This window comes from Microcaecilia unicolor, chromosome 7, assembly GCF_901765095.1.
Source record: "Microcaecilia unicolor chromosome 7, aMicUni1.1, whole genome shotgun sequence".
Taxonomy (NCBI): Eukaryota; Metazoa; Chordata; class Amphibia; order Gymnophiona; family Siphonopidae; genus Microcaecilia; species Microcaecilia unicolor.
Genome location: NC_044037.1, coordinates 103,809,197 through 103,826,968, shown reverse-complemented (window position 1 = coordinate 103,826,968; position 17,772 = coordinate 103,809,197). Strand labels below are relative to the sequence as shown.

The following is a 17,772-nucleotide window of genomic DNA, read 5'->3' as shown; positions in this document are numbered from 1 at the left end:
AAGGGATCATACTTATGGTTTTTGGTTGCAGACATTTCCTGAGTATCCTGGCCGGTGAACTCTTCAAGTGAGAAATCGGAGAATGCCCGCGAAATCTTCAGGCACAGCCAGGAAGACATCAACTACGCAAACAGGCAAGATGGCGGACAGTGCTGCACTGATAACTGTTCCGGCAGGAGATTGGGCCCAAGAAATATCTAACACAATGTCAGCAGCCCTAGAAGACAGGCTCAATAAATTACAATCTGCAGTACATGAAATACACAAGAAATTCAATACTCACTCCCATAGACTAATGGAAGTGGAAAGGAGGGTATCAGAACGAGAAGATGAAGTGGAGCGCATGTTCAACTTGCTGGAGACTCTGCAGAAGGAAAAAGTCCAAGACACGTGACTGAGTGGAGAAACAGGGAAATTGAGCATGTAGGAAAAATCTGCAAGTTGTGGATCTCCTGGAGGTGGTTTCAGACCAGGAGTTGTACTCCTCTTTTAGCTCCTGGCTCCCTAGTCATTTGGGACTGAACTGTAATAAAGCCACATTCTGCTGCGAGAGGGCCCACAGGATCGGAGCCGGTAGAGCTAATAACCAATGGCCATGTGCAGCTATAGGCCACTTCCTCAACTAGCTGGAAAAAGAAGCTATACTAAAAGCATACTGCAAACTTGAACATTTGGATTATAAAAATAACAAAATCTTGCTGTTTAATGAGTATTTCACTTGGGTAGCTCTCCGGATAAAGGAGATGGCCCCAGCATGCTCAGAGATGTACCGCAGGGGAATGAATTTCTCCTTGATATATCCTGCTAAAATTAAAGTGTGGTATGAAGGTAAAATGCTGTTGCTCACAGATAAAGAGGCAGCAAAAAAATTCCTCGACAGCCTTAATGTAACAGGTGAGTGCTCGGGCCTGATTTCGAAGCTAATGACAGAGGTCAGCTCAGAAGGTTGGGACATCGGCGATGATTTGGGACAGAGTAATGTGGAGGAGTGTGACTGTTGATAAGTGGGGTGCTTAAATTTCCACGATGTTCTGTATTTAATTAGACCTGCATACTAGCGGCAAATCCCACTGCGTCCTGACTTCAACTCTTTGGGGACTTTGAGTGGTCAACCATGATGGTCCAGGAAAAAGGTATTGTCGCTGGGAACCTCTGCTTACCGTTTTTGGAAGGCGCCACAAGCCATACACCTTTGCTTGGGGCAACGATCTGCAATGGTGCAGATAATGAGATAGCAGCGAGGTGCACAGAGGCTGAGAAATGTCTACTCAGGCTGGTGACTTAACTACTATATGGTGCTAGACATTGCCTAGTCACCAAAATTATGTGTAGTTTATCTACAATGTTTTGTTTATATCTATCCCTAATCTTTGGCATTGAAGAATTGGCGGTTAATTGCTCGATCCCCTATACAAATTTCTGCAGCAGATGGGGAAAGGAACTTGTGTGTTTGGGAAAGATTACTCTTCTGGGGTGGGAATAGGATGGGGGATTGGGGGAAGAGTTTGGGGGGAGAGGATGTATGAGAGTGAGTGGGTGCATGGCTGTTGAATGAGAACATTCTTTTGTGTTGGAATTATCATGGGTAGTGGGGCTACAGAAAATGGAGGCTCTTTTCTGGTTTTAACATGTGCACATACAAGCGTTGGCTCTTTGTCTGGTAGGCCTAGCTGGGGAGCCTGTTGGACATATGCTGTATGGAACCTTTACATCTCAAATGAATATGCATTATTATGGTTAACCTGAAATTGTTTTCCCTGAATGTGGCAGGCATCAACTCTCCAATTAAAAGGAAAAAAAATTCTAGCGGCTCCAGAAGGCCACATCTGACAGCCTTAGAGCATGAAAAGCTAAAACGAGGCTGAGTAGGAGACCTGAGCTATTCCACATACAATGGGCAGCAAAGAGGGGTGGCTATTTTAACTCACAAGCAATTGCCATTTCACCAACACAAATTACAACAAGATAGAGAGGGGAGTTATGTCTTGCTGGCAAGGGAATTGTAGGGTCACAGACTAGCATTTTGCAATATCTATGCACCTAATGTTTATAAATTATTTTCAAACTTGGCGGCAATTCTGTCGACCTATTCAGAGTATCAGCTAGTGCTTGGTGGTGATTTTAACATCACAGCTGATCCTCTTTTGGACTGTAATCCATCAAAACCCAGAGAGAAAGATTATACCTACCAGGGAATTAAATTTCCTCATAGAGCACTTGGGGGTGTTAGACATATAGCAGGTTCTGCACCCGCAGGAGAAAGATTACATGTTTTACTGGAGAAGTGGCCTAGTGGTTAGGGTGGTGGACTTTGGTCCTGGGGAACTGAGGAACTGAGTTCGATTCCCGGCACAGGCAGCTCCTTGTGACTCTGGGCAAGTCACTTAACCCTCCATTGCCCGCCACATTGAGCCTGCCATGAGTGGGAAAGCGTGGAGTACAAATGTAACAAAAAAATAAATAAATTTTAAAAACCCTCATAAAGTCTATGCCAAATTAGACTATTTTCTGCTCTCGGTGTCTATGATCTCTGGGGTGGTGGATGTGAAGATTCTAAGCCCAGAACTCTCTGACCATTCACCAGCAGAACTTACGGTGGCCATAGTATCGGATCCTAAAGAGAGGGTTTGGAAATTCCCATTGTCTCTTCACCAAGATGCGGGATTCCGCAATTACTTACAAGAAAAATGGGTGGAGTATCAGACAACCAATGACACAGAGGAGGTTAGCTCTATCATGTGTTGGGAAGCATCTAAAGTGGTCATGAGAGGTTATATCATTGCCTACATCAAGAGAATAAGAAAGACTAAGAGAACAGAAATTCTTCGGCTATCCAACAAACTTAAGACCTTGCGTCACACCCAAGTCCCGCCTGAATGATGCTACTAAGCAGCAGCTTCAGGAAACGTGAGACAAATTAGACAAACTCCTCACTGAAAGGGTGACTCATGATAACTATTATTATTATCACTATAACCTTCACAAATTGGGGAAGGGGGGGAGAGCAGGTAAATGTCTTGCCAATTTAATACGACCCTGCAGGAAAAAGCAAGCTATTCTGTCCATACAGGATAGCCGGGTAATACCCACAAAGAAGAGGAGCAACCAGGTAAACAATTTACTCAGTTTTACAAAGCCCTATATGAAAAACGATCCTTTGCGGAGGAGGACAGGGACAAATTTCTCCGGGATCTTACCTTGCCCTGTCTCACCTCAGATCAACTGACTGTTTTGAATGCACCATTTATCAAAGCAGAAATAAAGATAAGTACTAAATAACTGAAATTGGCTAAAACTCTCGGACCTAATGGGTATGGTCTCAAATATTACAAAATCTTGGGTGACCTTGGTGGCTGACCTGCTTTGCTCCATGTTTAACAACTTGAGGAGTCATGCCATGTAATAAGATGGCCGACGGACAGGAGCCCTGGTGAAGAGCTCCTGAGCCAAGAGTGTTCCCGGACTGGCCAGAATCGCCGAGCCGCGATTCAGGGAGCGAACTGAGTGGCTCAAAAGAAACTCAAAAGAGTAAAACCTTTCTTCCTGAGACACATCTTCCGTACCCTGGTACAGTCAATGGTAATAAGTCATCTGGACTACTGCAACGCACTGTACACTGGCTGCAAAGAACAGACCATCAAAAAACTCCAAACAGCCCAGAATACCGCCGCCAGACTCATATTTGGAAAAACTAAATATGAAAGTGCAAAACCCCTAAGAGAGCAGCTTCACTGGCTCCCACTCAAGGAACGCATTGCATTCAAGATCTGCACGATTGTACACAAAATCATTCACGCAGACGCTCCAATCTACATGCTAAACCTTGTGGATTTGCCTCCCAGAAACGCCATAAGATCATCCCACCAATTCCTCCATCTGCACTTTCCCAGCTGTAAAGGACTAAAATACAAGCTGATACACGCCACCACCTTCTCTTACATGAGCATGCAGTTGTGGAATGCATTACCTACAGCCCTGAAAACTATTGACGAAATAACTAACTTTTGCAAATCTTTGAAAACACATCTTTTCAACAAGGCCTACAAAGAGAACCCATAACCTTACAAAACTACCTACCAGCTCACCCAGCTATTAAAGTCCACCTTCTATACTATCCTTCTATACCCTCCTTCTCACTACCCTTTCTTAATCTTTGTACATTACGAATTGTATCTGACATCCTGGAATGACTATGTCATAACAAAACTCTGTAAGCCACATTAAGCCTGCAAATAGGTGGGAAAATGTGGGATACAAATGCAATAAATAAATAAATAAATAAAATAAGTAAGTAAGTACCGGATAGTAGAGCAAACATAGCCCATGTGGTATTGTTGCCTAAGCTGGGAAAGGAACCCTCACAGGTGGGATCTTATCGCCCCATTTTACTGCTGAATCACGATAACAAATTGTTAGCTGCGATTTTGGCTCACAGGCTGACTCATTCCTTGCCCCAACTAATTCATGCTGATCAAGTAGGACTTGTACCAGGCCAGTACGCATCAATGAATCTTATTAAGGATTTGACTGCCATCCACGAACATAAAGGCCGAGAAGGAAACTCCCCTATAGTAGGACTTGATATGGAGAAAGCCTTCGATATTATATCATGGGAATACTTGTTTTGGGTCATGAGTAAGTATGATCTGGTCATCGGTTTGCGGAGTGGGTGCACGCCTTGTACAAGTCCCCGAAAGCCCGCCTCCTCATAAATGGAGGGCTCACGCCCTGCTTTGACCTACAGAGAGGCACTCGCCAAGATTGCCCATTATCCCCCTTACTTTTTTTGTTAGCAGTCGAGCCACTAGCTGTAAAAATTAGATAATGCCCTGAGACAAAAGATATTTTAATAGGTGGAGTGGAATGTAAACTTAGTTTATTCATGGACAATATCTTACTATACATTCAGCAGATCCCAGGACACTTAGTTGTTGCGATATGTATAGTTCAGAAGTATGGAAACACTAGGAAATAAGGCCCGTTTCCGACACAAATTAAACGGGCGCTAGCAAGGTTTTCCTCGTAATGTGTATGTTTCAGAGAGTGTGTATGAGAGTGTGTGAGAGAGAGTGAATGTGCAAGTGTGTGTGAGTGCGACAGAGAGTGAGTGAGTCTGTGTGCAAGTATGTCTGTGAGAGAGAGAGTGTCAGAATGAGAGTGTATGTGTTTGAATGAGTGTGTGTGTGAGTGCGTGAGAGTGTGTTTCACACAGATGCAGTGTGTGTGAGAGAGTGTGTGTGTGAGACAGAGTGTGAGAGAGTATGTGTGCTATCCACAGACACTCTGTGACACAGAGAGTGAATGTGATACAGTGTGAGACATAGTGTGAGAGACTGTGTGAGAGTGTGAGACAGAAAGACAGTGACTGTGAGATAGAGAATGTGTGTGTGAGACAGAGATACCTCCCCCCTCCCCTCTGGTCTGAGGATCCCCTCCCCTCTGGTCTGGTCTCAGGACCCCCCCCCCCCCCCTCTGCATTCCCCTCCCCTCTGGTCTCAGGACCCCCTGCCCCCTCTACATGGTTGGCAGCACCATGCAAAAGTGTGTGTGTGTGAGAGAGAGTGAGACTGGGTGGGAGTGTGTGTGATTGTCCTCTCTCCCCTGCCCCCCTCCACTGTGCGTGGTTGGCAGCACCGTGCGAGTGTGTGTGTGTGAAAGAGAGTGTGTCTGATTGTTCTCTCTCCTCTGCCCCCCTCCAGGCACCCAGAAAATTGTCCCCTGGCCCCCCTGCAGCCACCCAGCGATTATCCTCTGTCCCCTGCCCCCCCCCCCTTCAGCCACCCAGCGATTATGCTGTGTCCCCTGCCCCCCCTTCAGCCATCCAGTGATTCTCCTCTGTCCCCTGCCCCCCCTGCAGCCACCCTGCGATTCTCCCTGTGCGCTGCCCCCCCTTGAGCCATCCTGCGATTGTCTGTGCCCTGCCCCCCTCCAGCCACCCAGCGATTATCCTGTGTCCCCTGCCCCCCATCAGCCACCCAGCGATTATGCTGTGTCCCCTGCCCCCCCCTTCAGCCATCCAGTGATTCTCCTCTGTCCCCTGCCCCCCTGCAGCCACCCTGCGATTCTCCCTGTGCGCTGCCCCCCCCCCTCGAGCCATCCTGCGATTGTCTGTGTCCTGCCCCCCCTCCAGCCACCCAGCAATTATCCTGGGTCCCCTGCCCCCCCCTTTCAGCCACCCAGCGATTATGTTCTCTCCCTTGCCCTCCCTACAGCCACCCAGCGACGAACACATAGAAAAAATGTTCTTCTCATTCTAGCGATGTTCCTCTCCTCCGTGCTGCACTGAAAATAAATGACCCCTGCTGCCTTCTCCTCCTGATCCCTCATGCATCTGCCTGGCAACAGTGCAGCGATCCTTCCTGATGCTCCTCCCTTCTTAGCATACACTTCCCTATGATAGGTGTTCTGCCCTTGACGTCATCCACATTCTCGTTGTCCGTGGTAGTCGCATGAGCTGAACGCCGAGGCAAGGAGGGAGGGAGAGAGGAGGGGAACGGTGGCTGACTGTCAACTGCAGAGAGGTTAAAATTTGTAAAGGAAAAGCCGAATTTGCTGTGGAAAAGCGCTCTTGTTTTAACACTGATGTGCCCTCACTCCTCCTCTGTGGCAGAAAGCATGGTAGGTCCTTGCCCGGTTGATCCGCCCCCTTCTGACGCTTATGGACTCTCGCGCTGTACTGTGATTGGGTGAGGAGATGGATACAGAAGAAGCACGAATGCTTCAAGGTTTTTGTCCATGCTGCCAGCTTCAGAACGTTAGAGGTGTGTTTTATTATATAGGATATCAGGATTTAGAGTGAATTGTGACAAATCTGAGCTGTTGCCGCTGGCAGGCAGCAGATCAGAACCTTGGCATACTGCTCTGCCAATTTCCCCAGTGCGTAAGCCTATGCGATACTTAGGCATATATTTAAGCACAAGTCCACAGGTCTTGTATATATGTAATATATTGGACCCCATAGATAGGATCTAGAATCAGTGCCAAATGTGGAAGGCCCTCCCGTTTTCGTTGCTGGACAGCGTGACCCTTGTTAAGATGGTCCTGCTGCCCAAATTGTTGTATCCGTTGCAGACTATCCTGATATGGATGGTGTGCATAAATGAGGCAGTCTTTCGCTGTATCATGAGAAACTCGAAAAGCTTACTCACCACTGAGCAGGGATAAAGTTAGGGGAGGCCTAGGCCTTCCTGATGTAAGATTATACAATGTCGTTTCTTTGTTGAACTTGATTTCTGAAGGAGTTACAGGTATTGCCAAGTTCTTGCCAGAAGGGCGGATGGAATTGGTGGAGTGCTCCTTTTACATTCAGTAATCTGTTACATATGAAACTAGCATCTCAGGCCTGTTTGTCCTCGCAGATCTGGTTCATACGGCCGCTGCAAATGGCGTGGCATTGGTGGCAGACAGCCTAGCTGCGGGAGGTGAGAGCATCACCTTTGTTGCAGTTCAGGGGCAATATGGAATTCCCCTCAGGTCTGGGAGCAAAGCCATTTCGAGAACGGACAGGGAAGGGTTGTGGGTCATTGGGCTCTTTGATGGCGGTGGGGAAGGGTCCTTTTCCCTCGTTTGAAGAAATGCGGGAACGATGGCAGCTACCTGCTCAGCACTTTTACTCCTACTTATAGGCTCATCACTATTGGGCTACCTTACAGAGCCAGTATGAGGGAAAGTGGCACTGGGGGAACTTGGACCACTTTATTACTCAATATTCCTGCTAAATTAAATAAGCTCTCTACTTGGTATTTGGTACTTAACACTGCAATACCCTAACGTAGGAACAGATCGCCTTCTTAGGCTGTGGAATCAAGAGCTCGGAATATGCTACGACCGCCCCCAATTCCTTGAGCTTTTTAGTGATTTGTATGCTCTAGTGAAATCCACAGATTTACAGGAAACACAGCTAAAAATCCTCCATTTGGCTTATATTACCCATCAACGAGGGGTTACTCTCAGTTTGTGGAAGGAAGGGCAATGCTTAAAGTGCAAAAGTGCTTTAGGATTCTTCACTCACTCTTTTTTGGAATGTCCAGGCCTTGATATTTGGCGGAGAGTTCTGGCTATTATAGAGCAGATGGTACCAGGGCAGATTACCTGGGATTATGAGATTTTGTTGTTGGACGCTCAACAAGGGCTGATAGTGCAAAATGTCTCGCTCCCCTGCCGCATATTCATTTATATCTGTTTACTCCTGGTTGAAAAAAAATATATTGCAAAATTGGGCTTCCTCAGAGTTTCCCCAACTGATCAGGCAGGAACAGCACATGAAGGAAATGGCTAAATTTGAAGTCCTTACATACAATAGGAGTTGCAAATTAGAAATGCATCATTATGCAAACATTTGGAAACAGTTCTTGAGAGCCTATAACACCTTTGTTGATTGCTTGATGATGACAGCTCCCATTAAGGAAGGGGAGAGGAAAGGGAGGCTGTTCTTTTCCTTTTGCTTTCTATCTCTGTATTGGTTGGAAGAGTGTGAATGCATGTTGTGCAACACAGAAAGCTGGTTGATTTGAGTGGTACAGGAAGTATGGTGGAGAGTGGAAAACTCTGGAAAACTCTATGTACAACAAAAAATGGACAGGGCAAAAGCATGGAAAGCATTGTTTTTATGCAATATTTTTTTGGTTTAGCTGTTTGGTATCTTAAAGAGGCAGTATTATACTGTTAGTTCTGTTGGTACTGCCGGTTATGGTACAATTTCATTGTATGTGTTTCAAGAGGAGCTATTCTTGGTCCTTTCTGTAATGGATATTGCATTTCCATGTTATGCACTGACATGAAAAATAAAGATTTTTTTTTTGTAAGTTGTGGGAAGCAAACACTCCTGATATTTCAAAAACAGATGAAAACTGTTTTATTTCCATGGTAAGGTTGAGGTAGAGGATTAACTCCATACTGCAGAAACAAGGTTAGATAGCAATTGTCCTGGGCTTCCTTACAGTTGAGAATGTGCTTATGACTTGTTTTTTATTTCCTATTTTAAGTTTATACTTTTTATTGATGTTGTATTTTAATAGTTTTGAATGATCTGTATCATACTGGTGATTTATAAGATTTTAATGAATCAATAAAAAAGGCAATGCTTCCTAGGGGGTTAGGCACCATTTTTCAGGATAGTGGCAGTGAGAGAAACACCAATGGATGACTCCCTGAACCAGGTAAGTTTAACTGTCGATGGGTGATTGTCCAGCAACATCAGAGGCTCTCTAATCCAGGAACTCCCTGAGCCAGGTATCCAAGCCAGTAGTGCCCTGACCCAGGGTGCCCTGTACTAGACAGCCTCTTGAGGATGCTAAATGGGCCCACTTGAGCCATGAGTCCTCAGGAGTGATATACTACACTTGGTCTCAGCTGACTTTTGTGCCCCTACACTGCACCTTTACTGCAGCCCCAAGCTGGAGTAAAGATTCAGTGCTATGAGATAACTAAAAAAAATAGTGTTAAATATATAACTTTTTTTTTTAACGTTGGAGCAATTTAAAAGTCTGGTTATTGCATGTCCACCGTGCTGCCCTTTAATGCAGTGGTTTAACTCTGATTTTCAATTCCTATTGTGTAGGGAGCAAAATTAGCAAGGGAAATTTATCTGTAAACCGCTACACTATCTGCAGAACCTCTGTTTCTAAAATTCTAACACAGCTGGCCCATGTCAGCAATATTGGTTAATATCACCCACTAGTGTGACAGATTTTATACAGCATTTTAAAATTGGAAAAGTCCTTTAATTTAGCAAAAAGGAAATATCAGGCATATAGGAGAGATGAAACTTTTACAATCCATATTTTCTGTCAAGCTATGTAGCAAGAGAGGGCTGTTAAGAAGGCGGAACGTAATAATCAAAAGGGAAAAAAGTTGTCCTCTACAGTTATATGTATGTTAATGCAGAAATGCATACATTATTGCTGGTACTTTAGAAAGGATTACTTCCTCTAATCATAACACAATTAAATGAGCTTTCTAAAAACATTAGTGTTTGTACAAGGTACCAAAAAAAAAAAAGACCTCAACAGCCTTTCTAAACTCATGCATTTTACCTGTTCATTAGCCTTGTCCATGCTCTCTGTATGTGTATGAAGTCCTTTATACCTTGGTATCTAAGCATAAGAATAAAACATGATTTATCATCACATGAACAAAACCCTATTCAGTGTGTTCACTCAAAAAGGAAATCTATTATAAATGGACACCACTGAGAGAACTTGTACCTATGTCTTTCTGGAAACATGGTTTTCTCATACAGAAACCACTCAGACCATCTGTGCAGGTTATTCAATAAGTCAAGCAGCAAAATTGTGCACGCAAGGGCCTTAAATAGGTCCGATTTTTAGGATGACCAAAATGTTTCCTCTGTTTCACAGATCAATCTGGGGCAAAAAAAAATGTAGAAAATCTGGGCACCAATACAAATTTTTAGAAGTGGGAGAAACATGATTTTATTTATTTTCCTCTATATTTTGTGGGGTTGGCTTTTTTTCCCTCTCACTCTTTTGTCTCTGTTTTTTATTTACTTGTTCTGAGGGGAATTTTTCAAAATTTCCTTTGCTTACTTTTTTTTCTCTCTTAAGTGTCCCTTTTATCATTTACCACTTTTACAAGTGGAGGTATTTTGTTTATTAGTCACTTCAACCTCTTTTGCTCATCCACCACTTATGGGCGGGAGCTGGAATGGTAGAAATCCTTCTGATTCCCATTCAGTGTATAAACATTAATCAATGTCATTTCTTTACCCTGCAACCACCCTCTGACCACTATACAACACCCTTCCTTATCTTGGCACAATTGCTTTGAGACAAACCCACAATTATGTCAAATCAAAATAGCCACCCCGCCCATCTTCTTGGGCCCCTCCCCTTGATGTACCACCACCTCTCTATATTGTCTGCGCTGTAACAAATGTACATCCCTCGGCCTCAAGTGTGTTTCTTGCAAAAACGTAATCCCCCACTGCAGCCTACCCAACTCCTTAAACACCCTACTCCATTTCCCTCTATTATTTAACCCATTCACATTCCATGTTCCCAACACCAGAAACTCCCCCTTCCCCCCTCCTTCACTCCCCCTCCCGCCTCTTCCCACCCAACCCCTCTCCCTTTCCCTCTCTTCACCTGTACTTCCCACCTTTCCATCCCCTTGCCGAACCCCTCCCTCCCCATCCCCCCCTACATTCCATGACCTGCCCGTTCGCAGATCAGCCAAATCCAGGAAATGACTCACACCCCCAGGGCTTTACCCATACTTTCAATCATTATATCCTTTACTCCCCGCCTGTCCCTCCCTTAACCCCACCCCCTCCCCTCTCAAAATTCCTTTAATAAAGCCTACCCTGACCATCCCCTTCATCTCCAATCCCCCTCCCTTAATTAACTCCCTTCTGTTTATCACATTTCCCCTCCCTGCCCAATGAACAACATAACCTCCCAACCTACATTCCCCTTCAGTCATTACGACTTCCAGCCCTCTGTATCATGAGCCCGCCAATCTCAAATCCTCTCCACTCTGCTGACAGACATTTCACCGTCCTCTGCCGCTGTCAGCTCCCGGACTTCCCTCCTCTGTCACATTTGAGCCCTTCTCTTTTCCTTGGTCTTCTCTCACTCCTCCACCGGAACTGGAACCTCCCTTTATCCCAGTGCCCGCAAGGCTGTCCACGCTTCCTCTCGAGTCTGCACCTTGCGCGACTTGCCCTGCACAGTTAACCACAAGGCAAAGGGGAAACGCCAACTATAGCTTATCCCCTTAGATCTCATAAACTGGGTGACCTCTCTGAAGGACCTACGCTTCTGCAAAGTTATCCAGGCCAAATCCTGGAACACTCCAATCTTGCAGTTCTTCCACTTTATTTCCCCCATTTGTTTCGCCTTGGCCAGTATCTTCTCTTTCAAAGGGAAATCCGCAAAGCATACCACAATGTCCATTGGATTAGAACCCCGGCGTGGCCCCGCACTCAATGCGCCCTCTGGATATGGAATTCCTGCCATTCACCTTCTCCATCAGGGTGTAGTATGTACCCACACAACTCTTGAATTACTACATCACAATTAGTAAAGATATCTAGTTCAGGGATCCCTTTGAAACGCAGATTATTCCTGCGGGACCCATTTTCCAGGTCCTCCAGTTGATCCTTCACCCCTTGCCAGTCCTCCTCCTCTTTTTGAAATCTGCTTTTAACTTCACCTATATCCTTCTTAAGGCTGTCCACTTCCGCCTCCATTTCTCCAACCCTGGAGCCCAGGACCCTGAGTTCAGCCCGGAAATCCCTCATGGCAACCTGAATGTCTCTCCGGACCCCTGCAAATTCTGCTTTTAGTTCTTGAAACCACTTCTCCACTTCCTTCCCTGCCATTTCTTCACCCAAAGGGGCTTTCTCCACCACATGCAGTGCTCCTTTGCCGGGCATCGCCACCTCCCTCCCGCCAGTGCTCTCCACCAACCTTCTCTCCTCTAAAAGTTGCACTTCCTCCACAGTCCCCAGCACCTCATCCTGCTTGCACCTCTCTCCTGGGCTTTTTCCTCAGCAGGCTCCGCTCCCGCGTTTCTCAGAGGCGCCGCCATCTTGGTCATGCGCCCCTCCGCACTCCACTCCGCCTCCGCTTTCTCCTGCCTGGGACTCCCGTCTGCCGCAGCGCACCTCCCCACACTCTCTGTTCTCCTCTCCGCCTGAGCCTCCGCCGTCCTATCTTCTCTCGGCTCCGGCCCCACCACCTTCTCCGCCACTTTCCTTCCCGGGGTGGCCATAAATTAACATTTTTCCAGCCCCTTTTTCGCGGGCATGATGTGGCCGATGTCTGCACACTTTTCCCCCCTCTGGGCAGCGTTTCCACGCAGGATATTAACTCTTTTATTCAGCGCCCTGATGGAGCTTCGATCTTAAGCTGCCATCTCGCCGCGTGACGTCACTTCCCCCTGGAATGGTGTCATATTTCAATCAATTTTTTTTTAAACCTCTGTCCTGATGTTCTCGGAGAACACCTGCTACAGGTAACTTTGTTTTCTCCAAGGACAAGCAGGACATCATTTTCACACATATGGGGTAATAACCAAAGACTGGCAACAGGCTATGGTGAAAACATATTTCTTCTTCTTTTTTAAAAATTTTATATTGTTTTTTTCTTTTTTTGAACAGCCTGGAACAGAAATAAAAAGGGCTGGGGGAAGAGGGGAGTAGGATTCTAGATCCCAAATACATTCTCTGTAGGACTGATTGACCAAACCAAACGTCGCATCAGGAATCTTGCTCCAAACAGTAGTGAGATGTGAATATGTGAACTGAAGACAACATTGCAGCTCTGCAAATCTTCTTTATGAAGGCGGACTTCAAGTGGACAACTAACGTAACCATGGTTCTGACAACATGAGCTGTGATATGACCTTCAAGAGTTAGCCCTGCCTTGGCATAAGTAAAGGTGATGAAGTCTGCTAGCCAATTGGCATTTGTCGACGGCTGTCCTCATTCTGTTAGGGTCAAAAAAACAAAGAGCTGGGTGGAGTGTCTATGGGCTTTAGTCCGCTCCAGATAGAAGGCCAAGACTCTCCTGTTGTCCACAGCATGCAGTGCGATTTCACTGGGATAGGCATGGGGCTTCGAGGAAAAGGTTGGCAGAACAATAGACTGGTTAAGGTACAAATCCAACATCACCTTGGGAAGGAACTTAGGATGCGTGCACAGAACTACTAATGACTGCCACCAAGAACAAAACCTTCCAGGTCAAAAACTTCAGGTGGCAGGAATCAAGTGGCTCAACTGGAGCTTTCATCAGCTGGGTGAGGACAACATTGAGATCCCATGAAACTGTAGGTTTGATTGGGGGCTTTAGCAATAACAAACTTCTCATGAATTGAGAACAACTACAGGCTGTACAGAGATGGGCTGACCCTCTACCTGGTGATAAGTTCTAACTGCACTGAGGTGAAACTTAGAATCAGGTCCTGAGACCAGACTCTGACAAGTGCAGAAGGTACTCACACAGTTTTTGTGTAGGACAGGAAAAAGGGTCTAAGGGCTTGCCCTTACACTAGACGGCAAACCTTCTCCACTTAAGTTGTAAGATCTCTTAGTGGAATTTTTCCTGAAAGCAAGCAGGACATCCTCATGCAAGTGGAGCAAATCAACTACTATCCTCTCAACATCCAAGCCATGAGGGCCAGGGACTGGAGGCTTGGATGTAGAAGCGACCCCTCACTCTGGGTGATGAAAGTCAGAAAACACTCAACGGGTTTGTGGAGTTTCAGCAAAGGTTTCGCAATGAGCGGTAAGAGAGAGTATATAGAGAGAAGGCTTGTCCCTCAAAGGAGGAAGGCATCCAAGGCTTGCCTGTCATGTGATCTGAGTCTGGAACAGTGCTGAGGGACTTTGCTGTTGAGGTGAATTTGTGGAACGGCCTCCTGGTGAAGGTGCTGGAGATGAAAACTGCATTTGAATTCAAGAAAGCATGGAACAAGTAAACAGGATCTCTAAGGGAGTGAAAGGGAGAGTACATGGAATGGATGGACAAACTGGATAGGCCATATGGTCTTTATCTGCCTTCATTTTTCTATGTTTTTATGAGTGGCAAAGAGATCCACAAAGGGAGTGCCCCACTTTCGGAAGGTCTCTTAGGCAATGTCCTTGCTGAGGGAAAAATAGAGGAGGGGGAGGGGGAACTACATAGAAAGGAAGGAGTGGATAGGATGCAAGAAGGAGGGGGAGAGTAGACATGGAGGAGGAAGGGCCTAGCATTCAATGACTCAAGTATAGTTAAAGGATAGCTGGAATAACCATGACTTAATAACTCTCTTGAATCTGGGGTAGGACACCTGAAAGCAAATCTGGATAAGCAGTGAATTCCAGTGGAAAGGTCCAAGATAGCAAAACACAGAATTCCTGAAGATGTCCAATCTCAGTTGTGCTGGTGAAGAAAGAACAACCAGCCCTGCCTCGGACAAGCGAGAGAACGATCAAGTGTATAAGGTGATACAAAAGTGATAGCAAGAGGCTGGGTAAACCAAGTCCATTCAAATCTCAGATACCATTGTGATCTTCTCATTTTGAGGCTATAGAAAACTACATGTGCTACAGTTACCATATGGCCTAAAAACTGGAAGAAGGTTCTGGCTGCAACTGTCAGGGAGTATGGAAGCTTCTGGATATAATGCACCAGTTCTAGATGTATGTCTCTTCTGGCAGAATAGCTTTCACTTGAAGTGCATCCAGAATCGCTTCTATGAATGAAATCTTGCTTGTAGGCTTTTAAGTGTTGATATCTCCAAAGTTGATGTGAAAACCTAGGCCTTGAAGGAGATTAATTTTTTTGTCTCCGAGGAAAAGTGCAAGAGCTCCTGAGGAAGCTGCTAGAGACCAGTCATCGAGGTATGGAAGGACCTGACGTCTCGTCTTGTGTAGATGAGCTGTATAACCACATGACATTTGATGAAAATCCTGGGAGGGGGTCAAGGAAAGGCCAAAAGGGACGACTTTGTACTGCTAAAGGATCAGATATTTTCTGCAGTAGAGATGAATTGGAGCTTGAGTATAGGCATCCTTAATTAAGATCTAGCAAACACAGCCAATCTCCTTCCATCAAGTAGGGAGAAGTGCTCAAGCTCCTTAACCTGTTCATTTGCAAATAATAATTTAGTGTGAAGTCTAGCACAGGCATAATCCTCCTGGTTCAAGAAAATGGTGACAGGTGACATCATCAGGTAATATGTGTAATAAAAGCCCTAATTCCTTTCCTGATGTTACAACAACTATGGCATTTGCTTGAAGGAGAAATTCAAATTTATTCTGAAGAATAAATGAAGGGAGGGAGAGAAGCTGGATGGGTTGGGGTTGGAGAGGAGAGAGACACTACTGCCAACTCCAGACTTTGCGCCTTCTATCTCACTGCACCCTACGCCTGGAATAAACTTCCTGAGCCCCTACGTCTTGCCCCATCCTTGGCCACCTTTAAATCTAGACTAAAAGCCCACCTCTTTAACATTGCTTTTGACTCGTAACCACTCGCCTCCACCTACCCTCCTCTCCTCCTTCCTGTACACATTAATTGATCTGATTACTTTATTTTTGTCTATTAGATTGTAAGCTCTTTGAGCAGGGACTGTCTTTCTTCTATGTTTGTGCAGCGCTGCGTACGCCTTGTAGCTCTATAGAAATGTTAAATAGTAGTAGTAGTAGTAGTAAGATGATGAGCACAGGTTTGAGGAACTTGAGATCAGGGTAGGAGTCTTTCCAGTAGAATTGAAAAAAGCATCACTCCTTTTTGACAATGCAGAAAACCCAGATATTGTTTGTGATGAATGTCTACTCCTAGAGAAAGAATTGTACCTGATTTTCTACAGGTAGAACATAATGTATATTCTAAAAGGAAACTCTTTATGATAGCGAGGAGAGCCAGAAAGGAGAAGGCTGCTTCTGCTGCTCAAATGCAGCCTGCTTCAGTTGTTCTCTTTCTTGCAGATGAGACTTAACAAAAAGATTGGTACTTGGCTTGTAGTGGATGTCTGGAGAGGGGAACAAAATGTATCCTTCAATAGTAGAAAACTTCTGTGTTAAAGGATTTTGGATTTAGCTCATGCCTTTCAGTAGCAGTTCAAGGCATGTTACATTCAGGTACTGTACAAAGTGTTGTACTTTTTCGTCTACAGAAATCAAGGCTGAGGCAAACAGTAAGTTCGCTATCCTACAGGGCTTACTGAAGCTCTTTAAGATGTTTCCTTTACATGGGGGGCTCCACATGTTGGTAGAGTGGGAGGCTCTGGAAGAGATGCTAAAGGGCAGCCAATCCAGGGTATGGAGGCTCAACCACAAGGCCACAGACCACACAAGAATCTGCTGCACCAGTCCACACTGGAACCATGTGTGTGAGGCAGAGAATACAGACAAGTTCCAGGACTATACTACTCCTTAAACTGGTGTTGTCACCACTGGAATACAGTTTTCTCTACCTCTATCTGCTGGTTGGGGGGACAAGGGGGATGGCATAACCCATCAGTCTGGATGGTTCCAGCAGGATGAGAAAGCTTAAATGTTTATGCCTAGATCATACTTACTGTGCTCTACTCTTTTTCCAACTAAGGTATTTTTGAGCTCTTCAACTGTATTTCAGTTTTTTTTGAGCTGCCAACACAGAACACCACTTTTGGCAGCTACCTTTCTTTCTATGAAAAAGATTTCTTGACATTTCAAATTCTCTCAAGTCAGAACCTTGGATCATGATCCTTTTTGCTGAAGGACATCCTTTCCCTATATCTAATGAAAGATAAACATATTTTATCCAGTTTAACTGATTAAAGTAATTTCTCTTACAAAGGTCTACAAACCCTAAGGGCAAATCATTAAGGTAAGCATTATGATACAATATTTACCATATAGTACACTTAGGTACCCCAGGTTGGAGCCTATGTCTGGTGCAGTGTGTGTACATGCATACATATCCCATCAAGATGTGATGCATGTATCTGGCTCCTATGATGCAAAGGATGAGTAATCTCCAGCATTCACCTGGGAAACAGTAGTTTAGCCTGTGTAAGTCAGTGGATCCAGCAAATAGCTACAATGGCTGGATCACCTATATGCAGGCTAGAGGAGGGAGCAGTAGGAGGGCATACTGGAGTTAGACAGGGAGTGGAGGCATACAAAGGCTCCGTAAATACTTTGCTAGTTCAGGATGAATTCTTGATAAGCTTGACAACAGAGAAAAATTATGACATCAAAATAAGGATCAGCATTATACAGCTTCATGGACAATTGGTGGGCATTTTTATCAAATAGTTCACTTGCATTCCAACCTAAAA

The 17,772-nt window shown here is 45.1% G+C and overlaps 1 protein-coding gene across 10 annotated transcripts in view; it reads right to left on the bottom strand.

The window, feature by feature from the left end:
• Window positions 1-17,772, bottom strand: part of FGFR1OP (FGFR1 oncogene partner) — a 192,372-nt gene that overhangs the window by 97,604 nt on the left and 76,996 nt on the right. For 8 of the 10 annotated variants that reach the window (XR_003942774.1, XM_030209094.1, XM_030209092.1 and 5 more), the window contains one exon: window positions 10,035-10,094. The exons of the other annotated variants lie outside the window; for them this stretch is intronic. Coding sequence is in view for 7 of the 8 variants with exons in the window: in XM_030209094.1 (XP_030064954.1) it covers window positions 10,035-10,094 (60 nt within the window). In the remaining variant the exon portion in view is untranslated. The remainder of the gene's footprint in view (window positions 1-10,034; window positions 10,095-17,772) is intronic. 10 annotated transcript variants of the gene reach the window in all.